Source organism: Oryctolagus cuniculus, chromosome 2 (genome assembly GCF_964237555.1).
Source record: "Oryctolagus cuniculus chromosome 2, mOryCun1.1, whole genome shotgun sequence".
Lineage (NCBI taxonomy): Eukaryota > Metazoa > Chordata > Mammalia > Lagomorpha > Leporidae > Oryctolagus > Oryctolagus cuniculus.
The window spans coordinates 98619039-98643786 of record NC_091433.1 but is presented as its reverse complement, the minus strand read 5'-3'; the positions used below and the strand labels follow the sequence as shown (position 1 = coordinate 98643786).

Here is a 24748-nt window from a genome sequence, read left to right as displayed (position 1 = left end):
AAGAAGGGCACATGGTTTTACAGAGACTGGGGAAGGAGCTTGTCTTCTCCCTGCCTGCCTGCGGGATGCTCTATTTCTTCACTTTGCTCCTGAATATGGCTGTGCCAGCTTAAATGGCACATTTCAATGACCTTGAACTGTCTACTCCCCCCCCCCCCACATCTACTCCTTTACTTTCCTGAAAACTAACCACCCTTTTGAATTTTGCTTTCCTCACCTGGTTTACGTGTACTCTGCATGTCTAAACAATGCAGAGTTTAGCTTTGCATATTGCTTAACACAAACAAACACATTACATGGATTTTTTTTTTTTAATTCTAGAGACAGAGAGAGACAGTGATCTGCCATTTGCTAGTTCTCTTCCCAAATGCCTGGGAGCCAGACCTGCATTCAGGTCTCCTGGGTAGATGGCAGGACCCAAGTACTTGAGCTGGGACTCCAACTCAGGCACTCTGATATGGGGTGCTTTCCTAACTGTTGGAGCATCTGGCCCCTGGCATTGCATAATCTTGGGTGTCATAAAAGTGATTCTTTGGATTCTTATAGTTATAGTTCATTTGTTTTTATTGACTTAGGATCCCACTTTATGAATACTCATATGTTTCAATTAATTTATCTAATCACTTAATGTCGGACAATTGATTTATTTATGCTTGTTTAGAGATTATAAACAATGCCTTCTCATACACAGAAGCAAGAGTTTTTTTTTTTTTTTTTTTTTTTTTTTTTTTTTTTTTTTTTTTTAGGTATAGACAGAAAAAAAATTGCTGGATTATAGGGTATCCTCATATCTTTGCTAGAAAAAGTCAGTTTTCCAGTGTTGGAATAATTTTGAAAGGTTTCAATGATAAGTAAGTTCAAATACTTGACAATGTTTTAAATAATTAACCCACTGGTATGTACTGGTACTGAACAGAAAAATGAAGAACAAATGTTACTGTCACTCTCACCTCTGTCCGGGCCTCGACGTCACAGGCAGTCGCAGCCACAGTGAGAGCCGCTCTGCTCTGCACCACGGTGTTGGCGGAGCGAAGAGGGTTGACGATGGCCTGCATGACGCCTCGGCTCTGCACGGCCCCGCGCAGGGGCTCCTGCAGGGCCATGTTCGTTAACACTGTGGCAGCATTGGCAATGGCTCCATCTCGTTTACTGGACAGGATGTTTATTAATGAATCGATGCCATCAGCTTCAGCAGCAGCACTGGGCAAATGAAGTGATTCGGCTGAGTTTAAGAAACAGTCTTTGGAGCATATAACCAGGCTTTTAAAACAAATGAATTCCAAAACACAATTTTAGAAATAAATGAATTTGCCCTTGAGGAACCCGGAATTGAGTACTGGTGACTTAAATAGAGTCTGGGAAAATCTCAGATGTGCATGGATCTAACTGATCCTTTTCCTGCTTCTACAACTTTTAATTATAGGAAACTATCAACAACTACTTCTTAGAAATCCTACTGCATTGCTAATTTTTTACTTAGTGATTAGATAAGAAACTTTTATTCACAGAACTATTAAAATGCTCCTGATTGGTAGGAACACAAAACCATAAACAGGAGGAATAAGCAAGCACGGGAATTCATGACTTGAGCTATATTTTTTTAGCCCATATTTCCCTTCTTCAAATTAGGTTGCTAATTGTAGTCACAGGTTAACATATTTGAAACCAGCAAATCATTTTGCATGTGAATGTTGCTTTTAACTACTAAACATCAAAGATCATCGTCATGATATTGACAGACAAGCACATATATGTATGAGTACTATACGTATACTATGTTGTTAAAATTCCTATTTCTGGTATGAAGAGACTACAGTTATCCATTAATACATAAACTTTTTTTTTCATGATTATAAAAAATAAATTTAAGTATATGATACTTTTTCTAGTTTTTGCTATTTAATTGTTTTATAAACTCACAAACAATAAAAATAAAAATTAAAGCATTTTAATGAGTGGCACATTATTTTATTATATTCCTTAATTTAGGAGTTATTTCAAATAAGAGATATTCTAAGCAATATGATATACAGAACATCCTGGTTTCAAATGAAGAGTCCAAATTATTTGCTAAAGATTCATTTAAATCACAGTAATAGAAGTCATTTAGAAAATAAAAATATTCAAAACTCCAATAACATGAGCATCTCTTTTAAGTTTATATTTGACGCTGGTTTTCATTTTGGATCATATTAATAAAACAAAATTGAAAAAAATGAGGCTATTTGAGTTAGTCTTACTCTGTATTCTGATAGATTAAATTTAATTTGGTATGAGCACTTAAATTTGCTGATTGGGCAGGAGAACTGGTGATCTCAAAGATAGAAATAATGACAATTATCCATCAAAGAGCAGATAGCCAAATATAGTTAAGGAGCTTGGTAGCTCCTGGTGAAAGGAAACTGTGATTGTGGCACAAAACTGACTTTCAGGAAGTGAATGACAGGAATTGGACAGAAATGGAATGAGTCAAGGAGGCAGCCCTGGAGACCTAGGGGTCAAGTGGGGTTAACCTGAAGGATCATCTCCCAGCCCTGGCTTAAACTAACCCCTCCCGTCAAGCACACTTTGCTGACACCTAGTTCTGCTATACCATTCTCTGATCTTTGGCATACAGCTAACCTTCCTTGTGGTATTGATGTGCTGTAACTAGGTAGCTGGTTGAGGTCTGAGTTGGCTAGAAGTCCCTGATAGCCCCATGCTATCCCTCCACCTGTCGATCAAGATGCTCCCTTTCCCAGAATGTACCTGTTTCATCCAGAAGAGGTGGATGCCACAAAAACACGGACAGTAAGTTCCACGTGGAATTTATGGAGGTATGAAATTCCCAGGTGGCTTCATGCATGTGGAGGCGCCACTCCCTACTTCATAAAAGAGGCCACCAACCAGTGCCTTCTCTTTTGCTGAGGACCATGGCTGGAGGTACTATTCAGGTGCTCTCTGGCTCTCCCACCCCCTTCTCCCATGGGGAAGTCTTCTGGTCCGTTCATGATAGGCATTTCTATGTGCGGCAGCCCACACTCAAATGTGAATGTATGTTTTCTCTCTGACTCTTAAGTACATCCTGTTCCTATTACTGCACCTTTGTAAATTATCTTTGTGTGAGACAAGAGCCTGGACTAGAAATTAAAAAATGCCCATACCCACAACAATATCTTCCACTATTTCTCTTGGAGGATATCCCTTAAAATTAAACTTTGGTTATATGACATGTAACTAAAATTTACTTATATAAAAGTATTGGAAAGGCTTACATTGTATTCTGATAGCAGAAGGGACAGCATTTAATTTTTCTCTTCTAGGTGATAAAATATACACCCTTAAGATAATTTCACATTTAATTATCTCTCCTAGTATTAATTGGTATGGTGGTCAATTAGTTTATGAGCAGGGGAAAATTTAGAGGTTCTAATACATTAATTAATCAGAATCTTCTCATATGTTTGCTTTCATATTTTTGTGGTCCAGATACTGAATTTAAAAAAATAGCTGCCAACAAGACTTCTAAATTATGTATATTTTCTAATTAATACATAATTAAAAATTGTCAAAACTCTTTTTCTCTTTGACTTGTTTTTCAAGCACTTAAAGCAATCAACTCCTTTTATTGAAATACTTGGTATTTAAAAATAATTATACATGCCCTTGCCCAAATACCTAACTTCTTTGCTGCTTAGTGGTTGTTTCCTTTCACAATGTTTACTTTAAAAAAAAAAAACTTGGAGAATTAAGAAATAGCATATAATGGAACTATTTCAATCGCATCTATGATAGAATCCAAAAAACTATTTTAAATAGAGGCTAGCATTGTGGTGTAGTGAGTAAAGTTGCCTCTATGACGTCCATATCCCATATGAGCACCGGTTCAAGGCCCAGCTGATCCACTTCTGATCTAGCTTTCTGATAATGTCTTGGGATAAGTAGCAGAAGATGGTCCAAGTGTGTGGACCCTGCTGCCCACAGGAGAACCTGGAAGAAGCTCCTGGCTCCTGGCTTTGGTCTGACCCAGCCCAGCCACTGCAGCCATCAAGAGAGTGAACCATGAGATGGAAGATCTCTCTTTCTCTCTCTTTCTCTGTTAACTCTGACTTTCAAGTAAAATAATTCTTTAAAAAGTACTTATGTAAGTGCTTACCATTAAATTCTCAGGCTGTCTTTGTATATATCAAGGAATCTTAGCTTAGTGAAATAAGCCAGATTCACAAAGAGAAATATCACATTTTCTCTGATTTGTAGAAGCTAATATACATTTTTCAAATCCTTAATATGTATGAGTGAAAGTGACATCCTGGGATTTGATTATTGCTTATAGTCTTTGTATATATTTCTGCTGAATAGTGGTCTTTCTACTTTTTACTCATTGAACTCTTCATTTAATGGAACATTCAGCCTGTGAGTATAAATATATTATTACAAAAATTAGAAGAGAAATGAAGGAGGTGGAAGGGGAAGTATCATCATATTATAATTGTATCTATGAACTACTTGAAACCTGCTGTTTACTGTTTATATTAATTTTCTTAATTGACAGGCAGAGTTATAGACAGAGAGAGACAGAGAGAAAAGTCTTCCTTCCATTGGTTCACCCCCCAAATGGCTGCTACGGCCAGCGCGCTGCGCCGATCCGAAGCCAGGAGCCAAGTGCTTCCTCCTGGTCTCCCATGTGGATGCAGGGCCCAAACACTTGGGCCATCCTCCACTGCACTCCCGGACCACAGCAGAGAGCTGGCCTGGAAGAAGAGCAGCCGGGACTAGAACGGGTGCCCATATGGGATGCCAGCGCTGCAGGCAGAGGATTAACCAAGTGAGCCACGGCGCCAGCCCCACTGTTTATATTAATTTAAAATTAATAAATAAAAAGAATAAATTCCCCCAAACTGTTTTTCTTATTAAAAGCTAAGAAAAATTGGGTCATTGAAATGTAGAGATTTGCATCAGATGTGCCTGGTTTCTTAGCCTTTCTGCTTTGACTTAGCGTCTTTCTTTCTCCTAGATGTAGGCATATTTTGCCTTGGTTAATTTATATCTCTACTTTCTGCTCTTTTATTTGCTCTTTATGGAGACAAATGGAAGTACATAAAAATATATCTGCTTAACATCATCTAAGATTTGGGCTGGCATTGTGGCATAGCCACTTAAGCTGCCCAACATGCCCTGTGGGCTCTGGGTAAAGCCATGGATGCTCTACCTCTGATCCAGCTCCCTGATAATGCTCCTGGGGAAGCAGCAGAGGATGGTCCACCCATGTGGGAGACCCGGATGGAGTCCCAGGTTTCTGGCTGTGGCCCTGACCAGCCCCGGCGTTGTGGCCATTTGGGGAGTGGACCAGCAGATGGAAGATCTCTTTTTCTGTCTCTTCCTGTCTTTATCTAACCCTGCCTTTCAAATAAATAAATAAACCTTGGAAGGAAGGAAGGAAGGAAGGAAGGAAGGAAGGAAGGAAGGAAGGAAGGAAAGAAAGAAAGAAAGAAAGAAAGAAAGAAAGAAAGAAAGAAAGAAAGAAAGAAAGAGAAAAGGGAAAAGGGAAAAGGAAGGATGCACCCAGGAATAAAGCCATGGTAAATAGGAAGCCTAATTTTTCTAAAATAAAAATAAAAAAAATAAGACACCAGAGAAAACAGTACATAGTGGAAAAAAGATTTTAGTACATTGAATATAAAAGTCTGCACAGAAAGACAAACCACACACTCCCTATTGAGAACAATTTGCAGCATATGTGTATATCTGTCCATAATTTGCTATGTGCAGCTCCATTGAAGTCCAAAAACAATAACTGAGACTAAATCATTATGATGGAAAGTCAAAATCATGTTTTTTTACTTTTACTTTTATTTTTATTTGAAAAGCAGGATGAGAGAGAGAGAGAGAGAGAGAGTCCTTCCATCTGTTTGTTCACTGGTCAAATGGCTGCAATGGCCAGTACTGGGCCAGGCTGAAGCCAGGAGCCCAGAACCCCATCTGGGTCTCCCACATGGGTGGTCAGGGCCTGAGTACTTGGGCCATTTCCCACTGTTTTCCCAGGCACCTTAACAGGGAGCTGGATCAGAAGTGGAGTAACCAGAACTTGAACTGGCACTCATGAAGCTGGCATCACAGACGGTGTCTTAACTTGCTGTGCCACAATGGACCCCCAAACTCATATTCTTACTTCAAAAACTAACTTCATGAACTTTTTTTCTTTTTTAAAATTTAAGGTATATAAATTTCATGTATTTCCTACATACAGAAACAGGCACACAGTGATACTTCCCACCCTCCCCTCCTGCCCACGCTACCACCCTTCCTTCTCCTCCCTCTCCTATTCCCATTCTTAATTTTTACAAACATCTATTTTCAATTAATTGTATACCCCTACAACTAACCCTAAACTAAGTAAAGAGTTCAACAAATAGTATGAAGAAAAAAACACTGTTCCTCAACAAGGACTGTAAATAATCATTGAATATCAAAATGTCACACTCTTATAGATTACATTTTAGGTACCCTATTAATTACCATGGTTTAGTGAAAACATACGGTATTTGTCTTTTCGGGACTGACTTATTTCACTAAATATATATAATATTATACATAAATAAATATATATAATATATATAATGGTTTCCAGTTGCATCCATTTTGTTGTAAAAGACAGGATATCATTTTTATTACTGTATAATATATTATTCCATAGTGAATATATACCATAATTTATTTCTCCAGTAACCAGTTGAGAATTTTTAGTTTAACATTGATTTTGTTTACCTCAAACCCTGGACATTCTATTTTTCTCTGTAATATGTACACAAGCTGAAGGCTATCATATTTTAAAAGCATAATTTCTTAAATAGTATGTGATTATGCGACAAAAGTCAATCTGCTTTGTTATAAAATCCAGAATTAGGTACAAATGTTTTCACAATAATTTTACTTGATAGTCATAGAGGGAGAGAAGAGGAGAGGGGAGAAGACCAGAGGGGGGAGAAAGAGAGAGAGAGAGAGAGAGAGAGAGAGAGAGATCTTCTATCTGCTACTTCACTCCCCAGATGACCACAATGGCCAGGGCTGGGCTGGGCCAGGTGGAACCCAGGAGCCAGGAACTTCTTTCTGGCCTTCCACATGGGTGGCAGGGGCCCAAACACCCAAACATATGGGCCATCTTCTGCTGCTTTTCCCAGGCCATTAGCAGGGAGCTGGATTGGTAGTGGAGCAGCCAGAACACAAACTGGTGCCTGTAGGGTAATGGCTGCACACAGGGGTGGCTTTACCTGCTACACTGCAATGCCACCCCCTAAAAATACTTCTGATCATTGCTATCATTAGTCTGCATCCAGATGGAGTTTAATCAAAAGTTTACAATGTAAACTGAAAAACAATAAGCAACATATATAGGAATGTATACAAACATTTGTCTATATCATTTCATATATGTAAATAGGAGACAAGTTTGACAGATCATTGTATTTAATGTATTGCACCTTTAAACTCATCTTCTGATTCCATTTTTTCACATACTTTTTAAAGTTCCTTCATACACATTCAAGAGTAAAAATCAACTCTACAGAAACTTTGATAGCAATGAGATTTAAGTTTGTGTTGCTCTAGTGTATCATATGTATCTTATATGTTTATATAACATCAGATAGTCACTATCTAGCACTCCAGCTATTCGCAATCAGTATAATGAATGTAAGAAAGCATTTTGAAATGACTGCAGCTTAAAAAAGGACAAACACAAACACAGCAACTGCTAACCACACAAACAGGATATTAGCTTTTTAAAAGCCTCAACAGGGGCCGGTGCTGTGGTGCAGCGTGTTAAAGCCCTAGCCTGAAGCTCCAGCATCCCATATGGGCGCCAGTTCTAGTCCCAGTTGCTCCACTTCCAATACAGCTCTCTGCCATGGCCTGGGAAATCAGTAGAAGATGGCCCAAGTCCTTGGGCCCCTGCACCCATGTGGGAAACCTGGAAGAAGCTCCTGGCTCCTGGCTTCGGAAGGCGCAGCTCTGGTCATTTCAGTCATTTGGGAGTGAACCAGCAGATGGAAGACCTCTCTCTGTGTCTCTACCTCTCTCTGTAACTCTGTCTTTCAAATAAATAAAATAAATGTTTAAAAAAAAACTCAACAATAAAATCCTCTCATATGGGATGCTAACTTGCTGCAATGTGGGTCTCATGAAAAATAAATTTTTATACCCCATCCGTAGACTATACTTTGGGGAACACTCACAGATTCACTTAAATAAGTAATTCTGTCACTGAGAATAATGTTGTTAAAGATTTATTTATTTATTTGAAAGTCAGAGTTACACAGAGAGAGTCAGAGAGAGAGAGAGAGAGAGTCTTTCATCCGTTGGTTCACTCCCTAATTGGCCGCAACAGCTGGGGCTGTGCCTAACCGAAGCCAGGAGCCAGGAGCTTCTTCCGGGTCTCCCACATGGGTGCAGTAGAAAATGGGTGTCATTTTCTACTGCTTTCCCAGGCAACAGCAGAGAGCTGGATCAGAAGTGGAGCAGCTGGGCCTCAAACCGGCGCCCATATGAGATATTAGCACTGCAGGCAGTGGCTTTACCCGGTATGCCACAATGCTGGTCCCTGAGAATAATTTTTATCCAAGAAACACAGGCCATAGAAATAATCCAACAAGATTTACAAAATAAAAATTTAGTTTTCTTCTTCAGATGAAATGCAAACTCATGGAATAAGCTTGATGTATAGTTTGGAATTAATGATAAAGTTTTGCTGTTATTATCTTTGTTACATAAGGGTTTTGATAAAGTAAAATGTTTCAGTCCCCACTCTGATTCCCATTCAGAATTCCATTCTAGATTTCTGATGGTGCACACCCGGGTGGGAGTAGGTGATATCTCAAGTGCTTGGGTTCCTGCCGCAGATATGGAATGCCTGGATTTAGTTACCGGCTCCTGGCTTCTGTACGGCCTAGCCTTCTGTACGGCATTTGATGAATGAGCCAGTGGATGTCTCTCCTCCTCTATCATTCTGCCTTTCAAATAAGTAAAAATAAATAAATAAGTTTGAAAAAGGAAAATGGTTTCAGAAAAGTTCTATTTTCTCTCCTAACAATGAAGGTAACTGTGGTTTCCTACTGACCCTAATTGGTAGTTTATAAATGGAGGAAGTTGGGAAAAGGACAGAAAAAATAATACAAGAGTTGCACCGTATTTTAATGAAATTCATGTTAATTTAACATGAAGCACTCCCCAGTGTAACTAAAATAATATTTTAAAACATTATTGAAGGAAATTAAGCTGAAAATTTTTATTATTTCAAAAATTAAAAATTTTCACATTTCCCAAAAGTATTATAAATTAAAAAATGTCAGAGAATTTCAGTGTACCAAAAGGATATCTGTCTAAATTAGCTAAATGAATTACATTTTTATCTAAAAGTTATAATTGCTTGTTTGTTTCCACTTTCTTTTTTATTTTTTTTTAATTTATTTGACAGGTAGAGTTATAGACAGTGAAAGAGAGATGGAGAGAAAGGTCTTCCTTCTGTTGGTTCACTCCCCAGATGGCCACTATGGTTGGCACTGTGCCAATCTGAAGCCAGGAGCCAGGTGCTTCTTTCTGGTCTCCCATGTGGATTCAGGCACCCAAGCACTTGGGCCATCCTCCACTGCCCTCCTAGGCCACAGCAGAGAGCTGGACTGGAAGAGGAGCAACCGGGACTAGAACCTGGGGCCCATATGGGATGCTGGTGCTGCAGGTGGAGGATTAACCAAGTGAGCCACGGCGCTGGCCCCTGTTTCCACTTTCAACTATTCCTTCATATAGGGACTTTTTTTTAAAAAATATTCTCACTTTTAATTTATTCGCTTAAAATAACTTTCCTTTCCCCTCCTTTCATTTTCGATGAGTGAATCTGGCTATTTTTGTCCTTATACTATGCCTTTAAATGGTTATTTTATTCTTATTACTTTTCAATATTTTACTCATTTTAAGTAAACATTTTCCTGCAGACAATAATGGGTGAAAAGTGTCAATTAAATATTGTTATAGATAAGCCTCCACTGTTGCTTCTGAGGTTGAATTGATATGGTGTAACCAGTTAGTTAAAAATTTAGGTGAGTTGGACTCTTGTCTTTGCAAACTGGTGCTGTCTCTTTAACTGTTTGTTTGATATGTCCATGTTCCCAGGATGCATTTGTTGCATCTGGGACCAGGGTGCACACTCACACCCCACCTGAGTTGTATATCTGATTGGGGTATCATTCCCTTCCTTTATAAAAAGAGGTAGAGGTACTTGTAAGTGCCACTCTCGTTTTCTCTCTTTCCACCCTGGTCTTGGATAGACCTCTCCCACTCAGAGGTTCTGTTTTTGGTTTTTTCCTCCCTCCCTTGTTTACGGGCAACTCTTTGGCCCACTCATGTTGGGCATTTCTGCATGGGGTGGCCCACACTCATGTGTGAATGTGTATTTATTTCCTCACTGCTAAATAAATCCTGTTCCTATTTGTACACAATACCAGTCTCTGCTTAGTGTTTTTACTTCTATGGGAGACAAGAACCTGTATTGGAAATTAATGTATTCATTGCCCACAAAAATTATGTAAAAACAAACAACAGTGATGGTTACTGTCTACTTTAAGTTATGTGTAATGGCCAATGTCAAATAATTTTTGTGTGTTTTACACTGTCCTTTTCTTTTTGTCTATATTTTTAATCTAAGGCTATTTTACCCCAAATATCTACCTACTATAGGACGAGCACTGTTCCCAATGCTTGGGTTATTAACAGTGAATTAAATAAGTAGAGGTTGCTTCCTTCATGGCTGCTGGTGGTGGGCAGACAGAACATAAATAATAATGGGATAGGTGAGTTACACATTATGTTCGAAAATACTAAGCATCTGAAGAAATGGCAGCAGAGAAGGAGGATGGACAATATGCATGTGTGGGTGCAGTCTAAGCACTGTGGCAATATTAGGCCTCTTAGCCAAGGTGACATCTGAACAGAGACTTGAAGTGGGTAAGAGTGTGAGCTGCAGGCTTACTGGGACAAAGCATTCCAAGCAAGAGGGTGGTGAGTCCAAAAGACATAAGGAAAATACTACTGGAAGTCAAGAGTACTTCCAGAATATCTTCATCATTTTACTCTATATCTGACTTGTAACTATAGGAATTTGTGTTTGGTAATCTTTAAGCTACAATTTCACTAACCCATAACTTAAATATCTGGAAACTTCATATCTCCAGAACTCTCTGAGAAGCCAAATTATGCACTTAGAGGAGAGGCCTCAGGTCATTCTTTATGGCTTTTATATAACATTGACAAAGTTTGATTATCTGGTACCCAAGCTTTTTTTATTTAATAAATATAAATTTACAAAGTACAACTTTTGAATTGTTGTGGCTTTTCCCTCCATAACCTCCCTCCCACCCGCAACCATCCCATCTCGCACTCCCTCTCCCATCCCATTCTCTATCAAGATTCATTTTCAATTATCTTTATATACAGAAGATCAACTTAGTATATACTAAGTAAAGATTTCAACAGACTGCACCCACACAGATACACAAAAGAGAGAGTACTGTTTGAGTAGTAGTTTTACCGTCAATTCTCAAGCTTTTAAGACAGAAGGGATTTGATGGGAATTTTAACAGAGAGGAAGTTAGAGCCTCTCGCAGTCAGATCCACTGACAGCATGGGAGACCTGGGCTGAGCTCCAGCCCAGTTTCAACCTGGCTGAGCATTTGGGGAAGTGAACCGGGGAATGAGAGCTCACTCTCTCTGACTATGACTCAAATTAATTAACTTTTTTTAAAAAGGCCTGTGTATTTTCCTAACAAACTTGAAAACATTTTGAGAGATTTTGTAGTGATGTGGGCTAGGCAGGGAGCTGGTTAAGGAACTAAGGAACTAGCTGTCTTCTTGAGGCAGCCTTGCACTGCTAAAACCACACCCCTACAGTGTAGATCCAAAATGGCTACAGGCATGGCACACTCACTTTCTCTTGATCATGGGCTCCCCCATCAAGCACAGGACACCATGATGGCCACACGTATGCTGAGCTCCATGTGGAGATGCCACGAAACTGTCTTGGAGATCACCACTTGCACTGAACCCCATTCACCCAAATTCCAATTAGGACATTACTGCCACCCCTTAAAAGGGGTGACCAAGCTTGGGGAGGGCAGCCCCTTCTCTCTTCATGAAGGGAGGCTTCCCACACTCCTTCTGAGTATGAACTATCTCTTTAATCTCTTTAGATAAACCCTGTCCCATTCTCACACTTTATCTGTCTCTGATTTGATCCTTCTCTTATGTAAGAACTTGGAATAAATCCAGTTGGGTAGCCCCAACTCCACAGCAATAATACTGTTGAAAAACAAGCACCTGGTGACCCTATTTTCATGAGGGATCCAAAAGTATAAACCAAGACAGAACACATGAAATAATATGCAAATTATCTTGAAAATATAAACTATTAAATTCAGAACATTTCAAAGTGTGAAATAGAAGATAGTCAAAATGTTCACAGAAAATGCAATGAAAAGATGTTTATTTTGGTGCAAAATGCTTTTGAAACTGATAGTTCTTTCATAATATTTATTTTCCACAAACTTGCTGTACTGTGTTTCTTTCCTTTTTTTTTTTTTTTTTTTTGACAGGCAGAGTTAGAGAGAGAGAAAGAGAGAGAAAGGTCTTCCTTCCGTTGGTTCACCCCACAATGGCCGCTACGGCTGGCGCACCATGCTGATCCAAAGCCAGGAGCCAGGTGCTTCCTCCTGGTCTCCCATGTGGGTGCAGGGCCCAAGGACCTGGGCCATCCTCCACTGCACTCCCAGGCCACAGAAGAGAGCTGGACTGGAAGAGGAGCAACCGGAACAAAATCCAGGGCCCCAACCAGGACTAGAACCCCAGGGTGCCGGCGCTGCAGGTGGAGGATTAGCCAAGTGAGCCGCGGTGCCGGCCGTGCTGTACTGTGTTTCTGTACTTACTTTGCACTAGCAGGATTGCAAGTGGTGAGGTTTGCCAGGGCTAGAGCTGCAGCTTCCCTCACCTCTTCATTGTCACTTTTTAGCAACTGAATCAACTGTGGAATCCCTGCATAGAAAGAAACGTGACTTAAAAATGTATATCCATGTGTACTGGGACATGGTAACCTAAAGTTTTTGTTTCCTGTTTGCTTACCATGATTATTGAAAAGACGTTTGCTGCCCGAACTCTCACACATTACCGAAATAGCTTGGGAAGCAGCAATTTTAGTTCCATCACTTTCAGAACCCAAAAGGGTTACAAGACACTTTTCAACCTCTTGTTCATGAAAGAATTTTCTATTTTCAGCTTTCATAAAAGAAAGGGAAAAAATCAGAATTTTACTGCAAAACTGTGTAGGTATTACTGCTCACCCACCCAAAGTATGATAGGAAGTCAAACCATTTACTAGCTTTAGTATCAGTCTAAACTAAACAAAATCTATACCTACTAAACCTTTAGAACACAAAATTATGCAAAATGAGTCACGGATGTTGCATTTTCCCCTATTCCCTTACATGATATCAATACTATTGCAAAGAAAATTCCAAAACAAGAGGCAACTTTTCAGCTTTAGCAAAACTCATTTAACATCAATCATGTGTTGACATATATTGCTTAATATTCAAATAGACTATCTTCTCAATAAAGGCAAAATCTTATTTATTTGATAGCTGTTTTAAACACAAAACCCAAGATTTGAAGATGTATTAATTGGTGAGCTAGATGCTTAAGACTTCGGAAAACAGGCTGACACTGTGGTGCAGTGGGTTACACCGCTGCTTGGGACACTAGCATCCAGGACCAGGATGGAGGTCCTGGTTTCTGCCTTCAGCATGGCTGTGACCTGGCTGTTGTGACAATTTGGGGAGTGAACCAGCAGATCGAAGATCTCTCTCTCTCTCTCTTTCTCTGTCTCTCTTGCTTTCTGTCGCTGTGCCTTTCAAATAAATAAATAGATCTTAAAAAATAAAAATAAGAAAAAATTGCAGGTGAAGAGCAGAGAAGAAAATAAAAAAAGGTACTAAAGCATGATCCCAAGTCTCAAGAAACTTGAAGAGTCATAGTTACCTTTTATCTGAATACGCAATACATACTTAAGTAGCAAAAATTTAAACAATTTCTTGTAATCCACTTAGATAATCCAAAAATACATTAGAATAGTTTTCTTTATTTCAAAGCAGTTATGGGGCAAGCGCTGTGGTACAGCAGGTGAAGCATCCACCTGCTGTGCCAGCATCCCATGTGGGCACCGGTTCGAGTCCTAGCTGCTCCACTTCCTATCCAGCTCCCTGCTTATGTGCCCGAGAATGCAGCAGAGGATGGCTCAATTCCTTGGGCCCCTGCACCCATGTGGGAGACCCAAAATAAGCTCCTGGCTCCTGGCTTTGGCTCTGCTCAGCTCTGGCCTTTGTGACCATTTGGAGAGTGAACCGGTGGATAGAAGCTCTCTCTCTCTCTCTCTCTCTCTCTCTCTCTCTCTCCCTCCTTCTCTCTCTCTGTAACTCTCTCAAATAAATAAAATACATATTTAAAAAGTAAATAAAAACACAGTTATGATTCATTCAATTAGGAAACACTAAATTTGAAAGTAATGTATTTTGATATGGTTTTGTTTCTTAAGCATTATTTCTCTCCTTTAGTTTAATTTTTTGTAATTGTCAATTTATTTACCATACATTAAATATTCCCTTAAGCTAAATTGGAGCATTAACATCTAACTTCTGTTGTGTTTATTTTCAGTTTTAAATAATTTTTATTTTATGTTCTAGCTAAATCTAAAGAAGTTATTACCTATTCAAGTGTATACTAGAAAAGGTATTTAGTGCCCAAGGAGTTACCAAGACTAGTGTGGAAAGAAATAGTTTACAAATAACTCTGCTAAATTATTTATAGTTCTGGGCTGGCATTGTGGCTCACTAGGTTAATCCTCCACTGTGGCGCCGGCATCCCATATGGGCGCCGGGTTCTAGTCCTGGCTGCTCCTCTTCCAGTCCAGCTCTCTGCTGTGGCCCAGGAAGGCAGTGGAGGATGGCCCAAGTGCTTGGGCACCTGCACCCACATGGGAGACCAGGACGAAGCACCTGGCTCCTGGCTTTGGATCGTTGTAGCTCCGGCCGTAGCGACCATTTGGCGAGGCGAACCAATGGAAGGAAGACCTTTCTCTTTGTCTCACTGTCTAACTCTATCTATCAAATAAATTAAAAAAAACTTATTTACAGTTCCCCCAAGATATTTTTACAGATTTTACTTTTTATTAATAACCTTGATAAAGCTTATAAAATTGACATTCATAAAGTCATCTTTCATGATTAAAATAGAAGAATGTGTGAATGTGTTCTTAGGATGTTAATATACAAGAGGAGAATAATCTGTTAAAACAAGAATCTTTGCAAAAATTGCTGATAATAATCTAGACTATAACGTTTACATGTGGAGCTAATTCATTACTTATGCATATTTTAACTAACACCTTTTAGAATTTTTCAGAAATTAATAGCAACTTGATTTCCATTTTAAAGTTAAGATATGAGTTCTCTCTTCATTTAGTAACAATTCAAAAATTTTTCACAGGTGCACTATCAGATTCAGATGGAACCATATCCTCAAATTTTATACCATGAAATCTAGCCAGAACCGGCACAGGCTAAGTAACTTAAACCAATCATGAACCACATTATATAATGCTAATATTTTAATCCTATGTTCCTTTTTATTTAACATTAGAATCTAGGCACTCACTAATTGTGTTTCATAAAAAAACTGCAAATAACACTTAAATCTCAAGTATGTGACTCCTAAAATGTTTTAAAATATATGTAATTCTTCATAGTTTTCAGTAACTAATATCTGAAACCTGTTAAAGTGAAATGAACACTATGAGAAACGGTGACTTGATCAGCCCTTGCCCTGACTGTTGATGAACAACTTAATACGTTATCCCTCTTAGTATTTTTTTTGTTTGTTCTACTTAATACTTTTGGTTGAATACTGTAATCAATACACAGTTATTCTTAAGTGTTGAAACTTAACTGAAAAGTGATCCCTGTTAAATATAAGAGTGGGAATAAGAGAGGGAAGAGATGTGCAATTCGGGACATGCTCAAGCTGACTTCCCCAAGTGGTGGAGTTAGAAACATACCAGGGGATTCCAATTCAATCCCATCAAGGTGGCATGTACCAATGCCATCTCACTAGTCCCAGTGATCAATTTCTGTTCACAATTGATCATAATGATAGGACTAAGAGCCAAAGGGAACACATAAACAAGACTAGTGTCTGCAAATACTAACTGATAGAATAAAAAAGGGAGAGAACGATCCAACATGGGAAGCGAGATACACAGCAGAGCCATAGAATGGTAGGTGTCCTAAACAGCACTCTGGCCTCAGAATCAGCCCTTAAGGCATGCGGATCCGGCTGAAGAGCCCATGAGAGTATTTCAGGCATGGAAAGCCAAGACACTCTGGAAAAAAAAATGAACTAAATGAAAGACCTCCGGGAGTGAGATCCCAGTGGAAAGAACGGGTCATCAAAGAAGGAGGTACCTTTCTCTGAAGGGAGGAGAGAACTTCCACTTTGACCATGGCCTTGTCTAAATATGATCAGAGTCGGTGAACTCAAAAGGCTTCCATAGCCTTGGCAACTCATGACAAGAGCCCAGGGTGATTACTGATGCCATAAACAAGAGTGTCACTTTGTTAAGTCAACAACAGGAGTCACTGTGCACTTACTCCTCATGTAGGATCTCTGTCCTTAATGTGCTGTACATTGAGATTTAATGCTATAACTAGTACTCAAACAGTATTTTTCACTTTGTGTTTCTGTGTGGGAGCAAACTGTTGAAATCTTTACTTAATATATGCTAAACTGATCTTCTGTATATAAAGAGAATTGAAAATGAATCTTGATGTGAATGGAAGGGGAGAGGGAGCGGGGAAGGGGAGGGTTGCGGGTGGGAGCGAAGTTATGGGGGGGAAGCCATTGTAATCCATAAGCTGTACTTTGGAAATTTATATTCATTAAATAAAAGTTAAAAAAAAAAAAAAAACGCGGGGAGTGTCTATAACCCAGGCAGGGAGGTGACTATTGTGAACATGGTCAGGTGAACAGAGTAAAGACATAAGTAAGTCAACAAAGTAGAAGAGAATAATCAGGCAAACAAGGAATATGCTAATCTATTCTTTAGCACTGGGCCTAGGGATGTTGGTTTTGGCCTGGTACTGTGTTTTGGTAAGTGGACAATTCTAGGGCTAGCATTGTAACACAATGGATTGGGCTGATGTTTGAGATGCCAGCATCCTGTATTGCAGGATGTGTTCAAGTCCTGGTTACACTGCTTCCAATCCAGCTCTCTACTAATGTACCTGGGAAGGCGGGAGATGACGGCCCAAGTATTTGGGCCCCTGCCACCCACGTGATTCCTGGCTCCAGACTTCAGTCTGGCCCAGTCCTGGCTGTTGTAAGCATTTGGGTAATGAATCATCAGATGGAAGATCTCTCTTTGTCTTTCCCTCTCCTTCTGTCATTCTGCCTTTGAAATAAATAAATAAATAAATAAATAAATAAATCTTTTTTAAAAATGAGAGCTGGAATAAAATGGATTAAAAGATTTATTTTTTATTTTAAAAGAAGTGGGTAGGTGGGTAGTTACACCCACAAATGTTGTGGTTGAGGTAGTTCAGAGTCCTTAGGGGGAAGTGAACTGCTGGCTAAACTTCGAATGCAGAGACTTCCTCAAATCCCTGTGCTTCCTGCCAGAAGAAGATTCACTCTCAAGGATTTACTGTGATTTGTAGACATAAAAAAACCCTGAATTTTTGTGGAGTCGCCAATCTTTCTAGAGTTCCAAGAATCATGAAATGAGCTTTCCAAATAGATATCTCCTAGGCTACAAGAAAACCAAAGAGAAGCTGAGACAGATAAAGGTTTTAGGTGTGACATTCTTCATTTCTCTCCAATACTGCTTCCTATAGGTCTCACTTAGCCAAGAAGTCCAGGAACAGAAGGACAACAGAACTGACATGCTCCAAGAATTCCCAAGTTGTACTGAAAGAGTACTGAGTAAACCACCTTCTATCTATGACGAAGCTTGATTTCAGAGTCTGTATTTAGGTTCAGCATTTATAATGTAATTTAGGAGAAAAAAGTTTCGCCTTGAAGAAATTCAGTACTGAATGTAAAGGAAATTCTTCCCATAATAAACAGATCATGACACATAGAGATCGATATATAAATCAGTTAAAATAGTCAAAGCTGTCAAATTTATAACAGTAGTGATGTGGGAGAAAAATTAAATCACATCTAAAGATTTATATCACCACAGCTTGTCACAGAAATGAAAACTGGATTATGTAGGTAGTATGCACATATTGCTTTTCACATCTATACAAGATGGTACCATCAACTACAACTGATTGGAAACTGCTTTTTTAAGACATTTTATCCATTTTTTAAAGATTTATTTATCTATTTGAAGGGCAGAGAGAGAGAGAGAGAGAGAATTTCTTCATCAGCTGGTTTACTCCCCAAATGGTCACAGCAGCTGGGCCTGTGCCAGATTGAATCCAGGAGCCAGGAGTTTCTTCCTCAACTCCCATGTGGGTATGGGGGCCCAGCACTTGGGCCATCCCCTGCTGCTTTCCCAGGTGCATTAGCAGGGAGCTGGGACGGAAGTGGAGCAGCCGGGACTTGAACAGGTGCCCATATGGGATGCTGGTACTGCAGACAGAAGGTTTACCTTCTATGCCACGGTGCTGGACCCTGAAAACTACTTTACAGATATCATTATGAGGAAGGGTTTCTTGCAACAATGCTTTCAGGACCATAAATAATTAATATATTCTATATAAGTACAAATTTATTATGTAAATGTCATTAAATTAATTAAATTTAATGTAAATATTATTTCATTGTATTTACATTGAGCTTATTATATTCCTGACAAAGCAACCACTGATTTAACTCATGACAGTGTTTGGGCTTAAATAGTAAGTATACCACTATTCTCAGATGGTTTTTTAAAAGCAGGCAAATACTCTACTGCTTTTAGTACTAATCAAAATTAAGAATACTTAATTTAGATAAGTATACATACAATCATAAGCTGCTTTAGTAATTGCTTTTGCTGCATTCTTCTGAATATCAGGAATTGTAGAGCTTTCTGCAAATGATAGGAGTTTTTGAAGCCCCCCTGTCTGCTGAATCAGCACCCTGGTATCCACATCTTCAAGGCAGTTGGCTATCACGGAAAGGGCTTCTGTATGAAGGTCATTCAATTCCTAATAACAAGCACAAGCACAACTTTAGAAAGATGTACTGAAAGGAACTTACACTGTTTTATTTCAGAAGAGTCTAAGGACAGTGAGAACATAATTTTGTTGTGACAGAGGCCTAAGGAAACAGGAGTTCTGCTTATCAAAGTAACACCACTCTCCCTAAGCATCTTCTCCATTCCCTTACTCTCAAATGTTTTATGGATGAAAAATGAATGTCCTTGAGGAAGTTTCCAATAACGGTAGTCAAGTGAAATTGCCCAAACAACCTTCCACAAAAACAGTTCTAAAATCTGGAGAAAAACCTTTTTTTTTTTTTTAAAGCAGATGGAAACTGGAGGAAAATACATTTCTTAAACTGTGCAAACGGGAAAGGTAAGTATTGTGAATTTATGGTTTTCTTGCCTGAGGTTACTCTCAAATTCCTACAACAATGGAAAACAGTAGCCCTATCTGAACAGCTAGAAATGTAAGGGGGAAATCCTTGGGGTGATGGAAACATAGAAAGGATGGTCCGTCTTCACAGTATTCCACAGAGAACTGCTTCTGACTGAGCTCACTTCACAACCAAAAACTGCAACAGTGAGCCCATGCTCATGGAATTCACTGGTCTTACCATGTTCCCTATCATCATAAAGCAGCCAGCTGCACAGAACAGTGGGATGGCCTTTTAAAGACTCACTCATAACTCAAAGTTCTCCAGGAGACTGTTTATGCTTTGAATTCGTGTCTGGCGGATAGTGGCTTTTCTCCCACAGCCAGAAATCAATGAGTTGAGCTGGAAGTGGTACCATTCTTTATTAACCCTAGTGACTTACTAGCAAAATGTTTGCCTCCTACACCTGCAACCATATGCTCTGCTGGCCTAGGGATCTTAGTTCCAAGTGGAGGAACACTTCCACACCAGGAGCTACTACAATAGGTCTACCGAACTTGAAGTTAAACTGCCACTTAGAAACTTTTTTCTCCTCATGCCTCTGAATTAACAATCAACAAGCAAAGGGTTACTGTGCAAAGGGAAATTGGACCACTACACCACAACTGAAGTAAGGAAGAATATGTCTGGAAAATAAGAGATCCCTTAGCATAACCATACCCTGCGACTAGTCAGTGGAAACTAGCATGGCCCAATCCAAGGTTACTAATGGCCCAGATCCTTCAGAAATTAAGGTCTGCAATATCTCACAGGGAAAGAGCCACAGCCTGCTGAGGTGCTGGCTACGGGCAAAGGGAGTATGGAATAGGTAATGGAAGAAGGTAGTTATGATCAACCAAGTGGTCATTGACAGAAATGAGGTTTGTACTTGTCAAGAGTATTTCTTCTTTATTTTGTTATATGTGTATATGTGTGCATGTATGTTTGTATATGTATATGTTTTTCCTTTATCCTATAACATGACATGTATTAATTTTATATAATAAATTTTAAGTTCTTGAATATCAAAGAGTCAACATCGCCCATTATTTCCTGGGGGAAAAATTAATGAACTTTTGGCTGCGCACCGACATTCTGTCACACTGAGTGGAGGTACATCTTTGTCATTGCTTAACTGGCATTGAGTCTTAATGCTTCCTGAGTCTGCACTCAACTGGCCTTCTTGGCATCCGGCCTACCCTGTAGATTCTGGATCGCCCAGCCTTCACAATTACATAAGCCAATTCTTTAAACAATACTCTTCCATACATATTTTGTTATTAGAGTTAATTTAATTTATTAGAATACTGAAGCAGGGGCAATGAATATGGAATCTATGTATTACCATTTCACTCTGCAACTGAGAATCTGGACACTTTCAGAAGCTATCCACAGCATTTCAAGTCAATGAGTGGTATCCATTACACTGCTGATTGGTTTTGGTTTATGTAAATAGGAAGTCTTGGAAGACATTGCAGATTCTAAATGTGTATCCTTCATACCTAAAAACTTAGGAACAACTATGGAAACTCAGATGTAATATTGCTCAAAATGTGTTTAGAAAGTGAATTAATTATTCTTCTTTCTTAATCTCAGAGAAAATCAGGACAAAGATTAAAGGACTAAATCTATATATTTCAGGATACCAGGAGGAAGACCTACACAAGAATGTAAAAATCTTAAATCTTCTAAGCCAGAAGACTACTTGATTACCTTATAATGGCCTCTGTAAATGGTTTGATTTAATTAGGCTAATTAAAAGACTATGCAGCAATTAGAAAGTTAGTCTGTTACAGTCAGTGTTGTGCTAACATGCAGTAATATTTTGTTAAAAATTGTGCAATTTATATTTTACAACAATATTTAGGAGAGATGTATTTCTTCATAGGGAATTGAATGAAAATTGCAAATACCTTACTTTCTAGGATCTTAATAAGTTGGTCCAGTCCTTGATTATCTCTTAGCATTGTTAGGGATTCTTTATCATTTGTAATAACACCCAGGGTTTTCAGAGTCAACAACTGAATTACTGGATAGTCAGACTTCAAGAGAGCTAACATAGAAGGGATTGCATTTAGTTCTTGAAGTGCAATTCGACATTGAAAATCCTGCCACAAGATACAAATGATCAAATCAGCAATGTTTTAAAGCAAAATATATTATGAAGAAGGGAGAAATACTGCTTTACAGCAAAAAACATTATTATTTATCATTTTCTCATCTTTTATTCCATTTCCTTCCAAAATAATTCACAAACAAAAACAAGGAAACTCTCAATTGGCAAAACCAACATTTGTATTTTAACCATGAAGACCTTGTCAACAACAGGAAATACATATGATCTGTGACTCTTGCAATATCCATTATTTATTTATTTTCCAGCAATTACTACTACTAGAAACAGTATGACAATAAATATATGCATCATAATATTATTTTCACACTCTGATATACTATTTCAAATAATATGTGTTGTATGAAATGATGGCTTTATTATCCTTATTATTATCTTCATTCAAAAGGATTGTTTATGAAAAACCTGTATGCAAGCTATGCTGTTGACAGGCCCTGTGCATGCGAATGTATAGCCAGTTTAGTTTAGATACATGATTTTTTTTGGCTATTTTGATATTTTTTATTAAGGGCTATACAAATATCCAGGAAGATAAATAAATATGATGCAATGATATGTGTCCCGAAATGAGGAACTTTCTTTCACTGCATTGTTTGCTTTCACAATGGCCTTCAAACAACAGGGGGTAGTGATTCTGTGCCCTTTCTCTTCTTTTATTACACACTATTGGTTTCTGAATCAGCAGCCTGTCCTTGGTATTCACATTTACAAACCAAATTCATTTCCAGCCCACTATTTAGAGTGAGTGCATTTTTTTCTGTTCTACGAAGAGGACCTTTTGGTTCACATTTGGATCATAATGCACAGGGGTCAGTTTCTCCCACAGTCTGCTTCTCTCGGTGTTGAAGCAGAAGCCGGTTACAGCTTGGCTTATCATTCTCACCAGAACGGTTTTTGAGTTGTTCTTGGCAAAGGAGACCACTGAGGGGAACATGGCGACTGCTCCCATGCAGTCTCTGTAACCGGCCCAAAGTCCCAGATGCAGGAGAGAGACAGAGAGAGAGAGAGAGAGAGAGAGAGAGAGAGAGAGACAGAGAGAGAGAGAGAGAGAGAGAGAGAGAAATCCTCCATCTGCTGGTCTGCTGGTTTGCTCTCCAAATGGCCAACAAGGCCCAGGCTTGTCAAGGCCAAAGCCAGGCACTCCACCCCTGGTCTCCCTAAGTGGGTGGCAGGCACCCAAGAAAGTGGGCCATCTTCCATTGTCTTCCCAGGTGGACCCTCAGGGGGCTGGATTGGAAGCAGAGTGCAAGAACCCAGCGAGCCCTCCAGTGGGATGCTGGCATCACAAGCAGCACCTCAGCTTGCTGCATCACCGTGCCACACCTCAGATACATGATTTTTAAGACATTTACAGTATCAAGAGGGTCATTATGGTCTGGAAATGTTGTTCGTTGTGTGTGTCTGTAATTCTGTGTGAGTGTGTGGAGGGTAGGAGTTTCTCAGGGTAGGTTTCGGTACAGAAAATAATGGAAGATGCCACGAAAAACCTCTAAACTCTGACTACTAAATCATGACATTTTAAATAAAAATGTAGTAAGTATCAAATAATACACAATGTGGAACATGTTCTATTTACAAATTAGCTTTCCCGTATCCATCCTTCAGCTCACATCTGATCTTTAGTTTCCTTTAAACAAACCACAAACTGGAGGTTGCTCTTTGTCATGGATTGAATTGTGTCTCCCTACAATACGTATTGAGGTCCTGACCTCAATACCTCACAATGTGTCCTTATTTGCAAACAAGGTTCTCACTGCAGATATAATCAGTCAAGATGAGGTCATCGTGGAGCGGGGCAGGGCCTTTATGAGAGACAGAGACCCAGAGGGAGAGATTGTGGCGAAGTACATGCAAATAAAGGAATGCGAAAGACTGATGGCAACCACTAGGAGCTGAGAAGAGGCAGGAAGGAATCCACAGTCTCAGAGGGGGCAGTTTCTACTCCCTTTATTATGGCCAAGCTAAACTGGATGCAGAGAAATGGACTATTGGTATACACTGATGTCCTAGCGTGGTGGGCTCCTGAGGTGGACATGGAAACTCTGTGCCCACCCCCTCCTTCCCTTCCCTTGTCTTAGACATTTATTCCATTTACCAACCCTGGGTTATACCTTTCATAATAAATCAATTAACATAAGTGAAATTATAAGACAAAAATGAATATCTGGACATTCTATGGATGTCTGATGAAATTAATGGATTATTGTTAATTTGTTAGATATGATTATGTTTTTACACCTTTTCAAAAATCTCATTTTTAGAGATACATACTGAAATATCTCTATGATTGAAATAATATGATATAATTTGCTTTAAAATAATTGAGGAGGGGCTGGCACTGTGGCGCAGTGGGTTAACGTCCTGGCCTGAAGTGCTGGCATCCCATATGGGCACCGGTTCTAGTCCTGGCTGCTCCTCTTCCAATCCAGCTCTCTGCTATGGCCTAGGATAGCAGTGGAAGATGGCACAAGTCCTTTGGCTCCTGCGCCCGCGTGGGAAACCCAGAAGAAGCTCCTGGCTCCTGGCTTCGGACTGGCGCAGCTCCGGCCGTTTTGGCCATCTAGGTAGTGAACCAGCGGATGGAAGACCTCTCTCTCGGTCTCTACCTCTCTCTGTAACTCTGTCTTTCAAATAAATAAACTAAATCTTTAAAAATAATTGAGGAAACAGCGAATAAGGGTGTAGATGAAACAAGCTTATCATGTATTTATAGTTGTTGAAGTTGGGTGATGGAATGGGTATACTGGGTTCATAATTCTGTTGCTGTAACTTTGTTTATATTTGAAAACTTTAATGTTTAGTTAAGAATAAACATTTTAGAAAAAGAGAAAACAACCAAAAAAGAAATTATGCAAAACTAGTTGAATTTTTAAGTGTTTCATTTTCCAAATTGGAAATAAATTCCAACATCAGCTTTTCTCAAAAACACTTTTTAAGGAATTA

General features: G+C 39.1%; 1 protein-coding gene and 1 pseudogene across 8 annotated transcripts in view; both read right to left on the bottom strand.

Annotated features, from left to right (window-relative positions):
- Positions 1–24748, bottom strand: part of ARMC3 (armadillo repeat containing 3) — a 95396-nt gene that overhangs the window by 33470 nt on the left and 37178 nt on the right. For all 8 annotated transcript variants that reach the window (XM_051834389.2, XM_051834355.2, XM_051834347.2 and 5 more), the window contains 5 exons: positions 21585–21779; positions 19079–19262; positions 13138–13290; positions 12945–13050; positions 951–1200 (listed from right to left, as the gene is read on the bottom strand). In XM_051834389.2, the coding sequence (XP_051690349.2) occupies positions 951–1200; positions 12945–13050; positions 13138–13290; positions 19079–19262; positions 21585–21779 (888 nt within the window). The remainder of the gene's footprint in view (positions 1–950; positions 1201–12944; positions 13051–13137; positions 13291–19078; positions 19263–21584; positions 21780–24748) is intronic.
- LOC127487758 (large ribosomal subunit protein bL33m pseudogene) lies at positions 21789–24739 on the bottom strand (annotated as a pseudogene).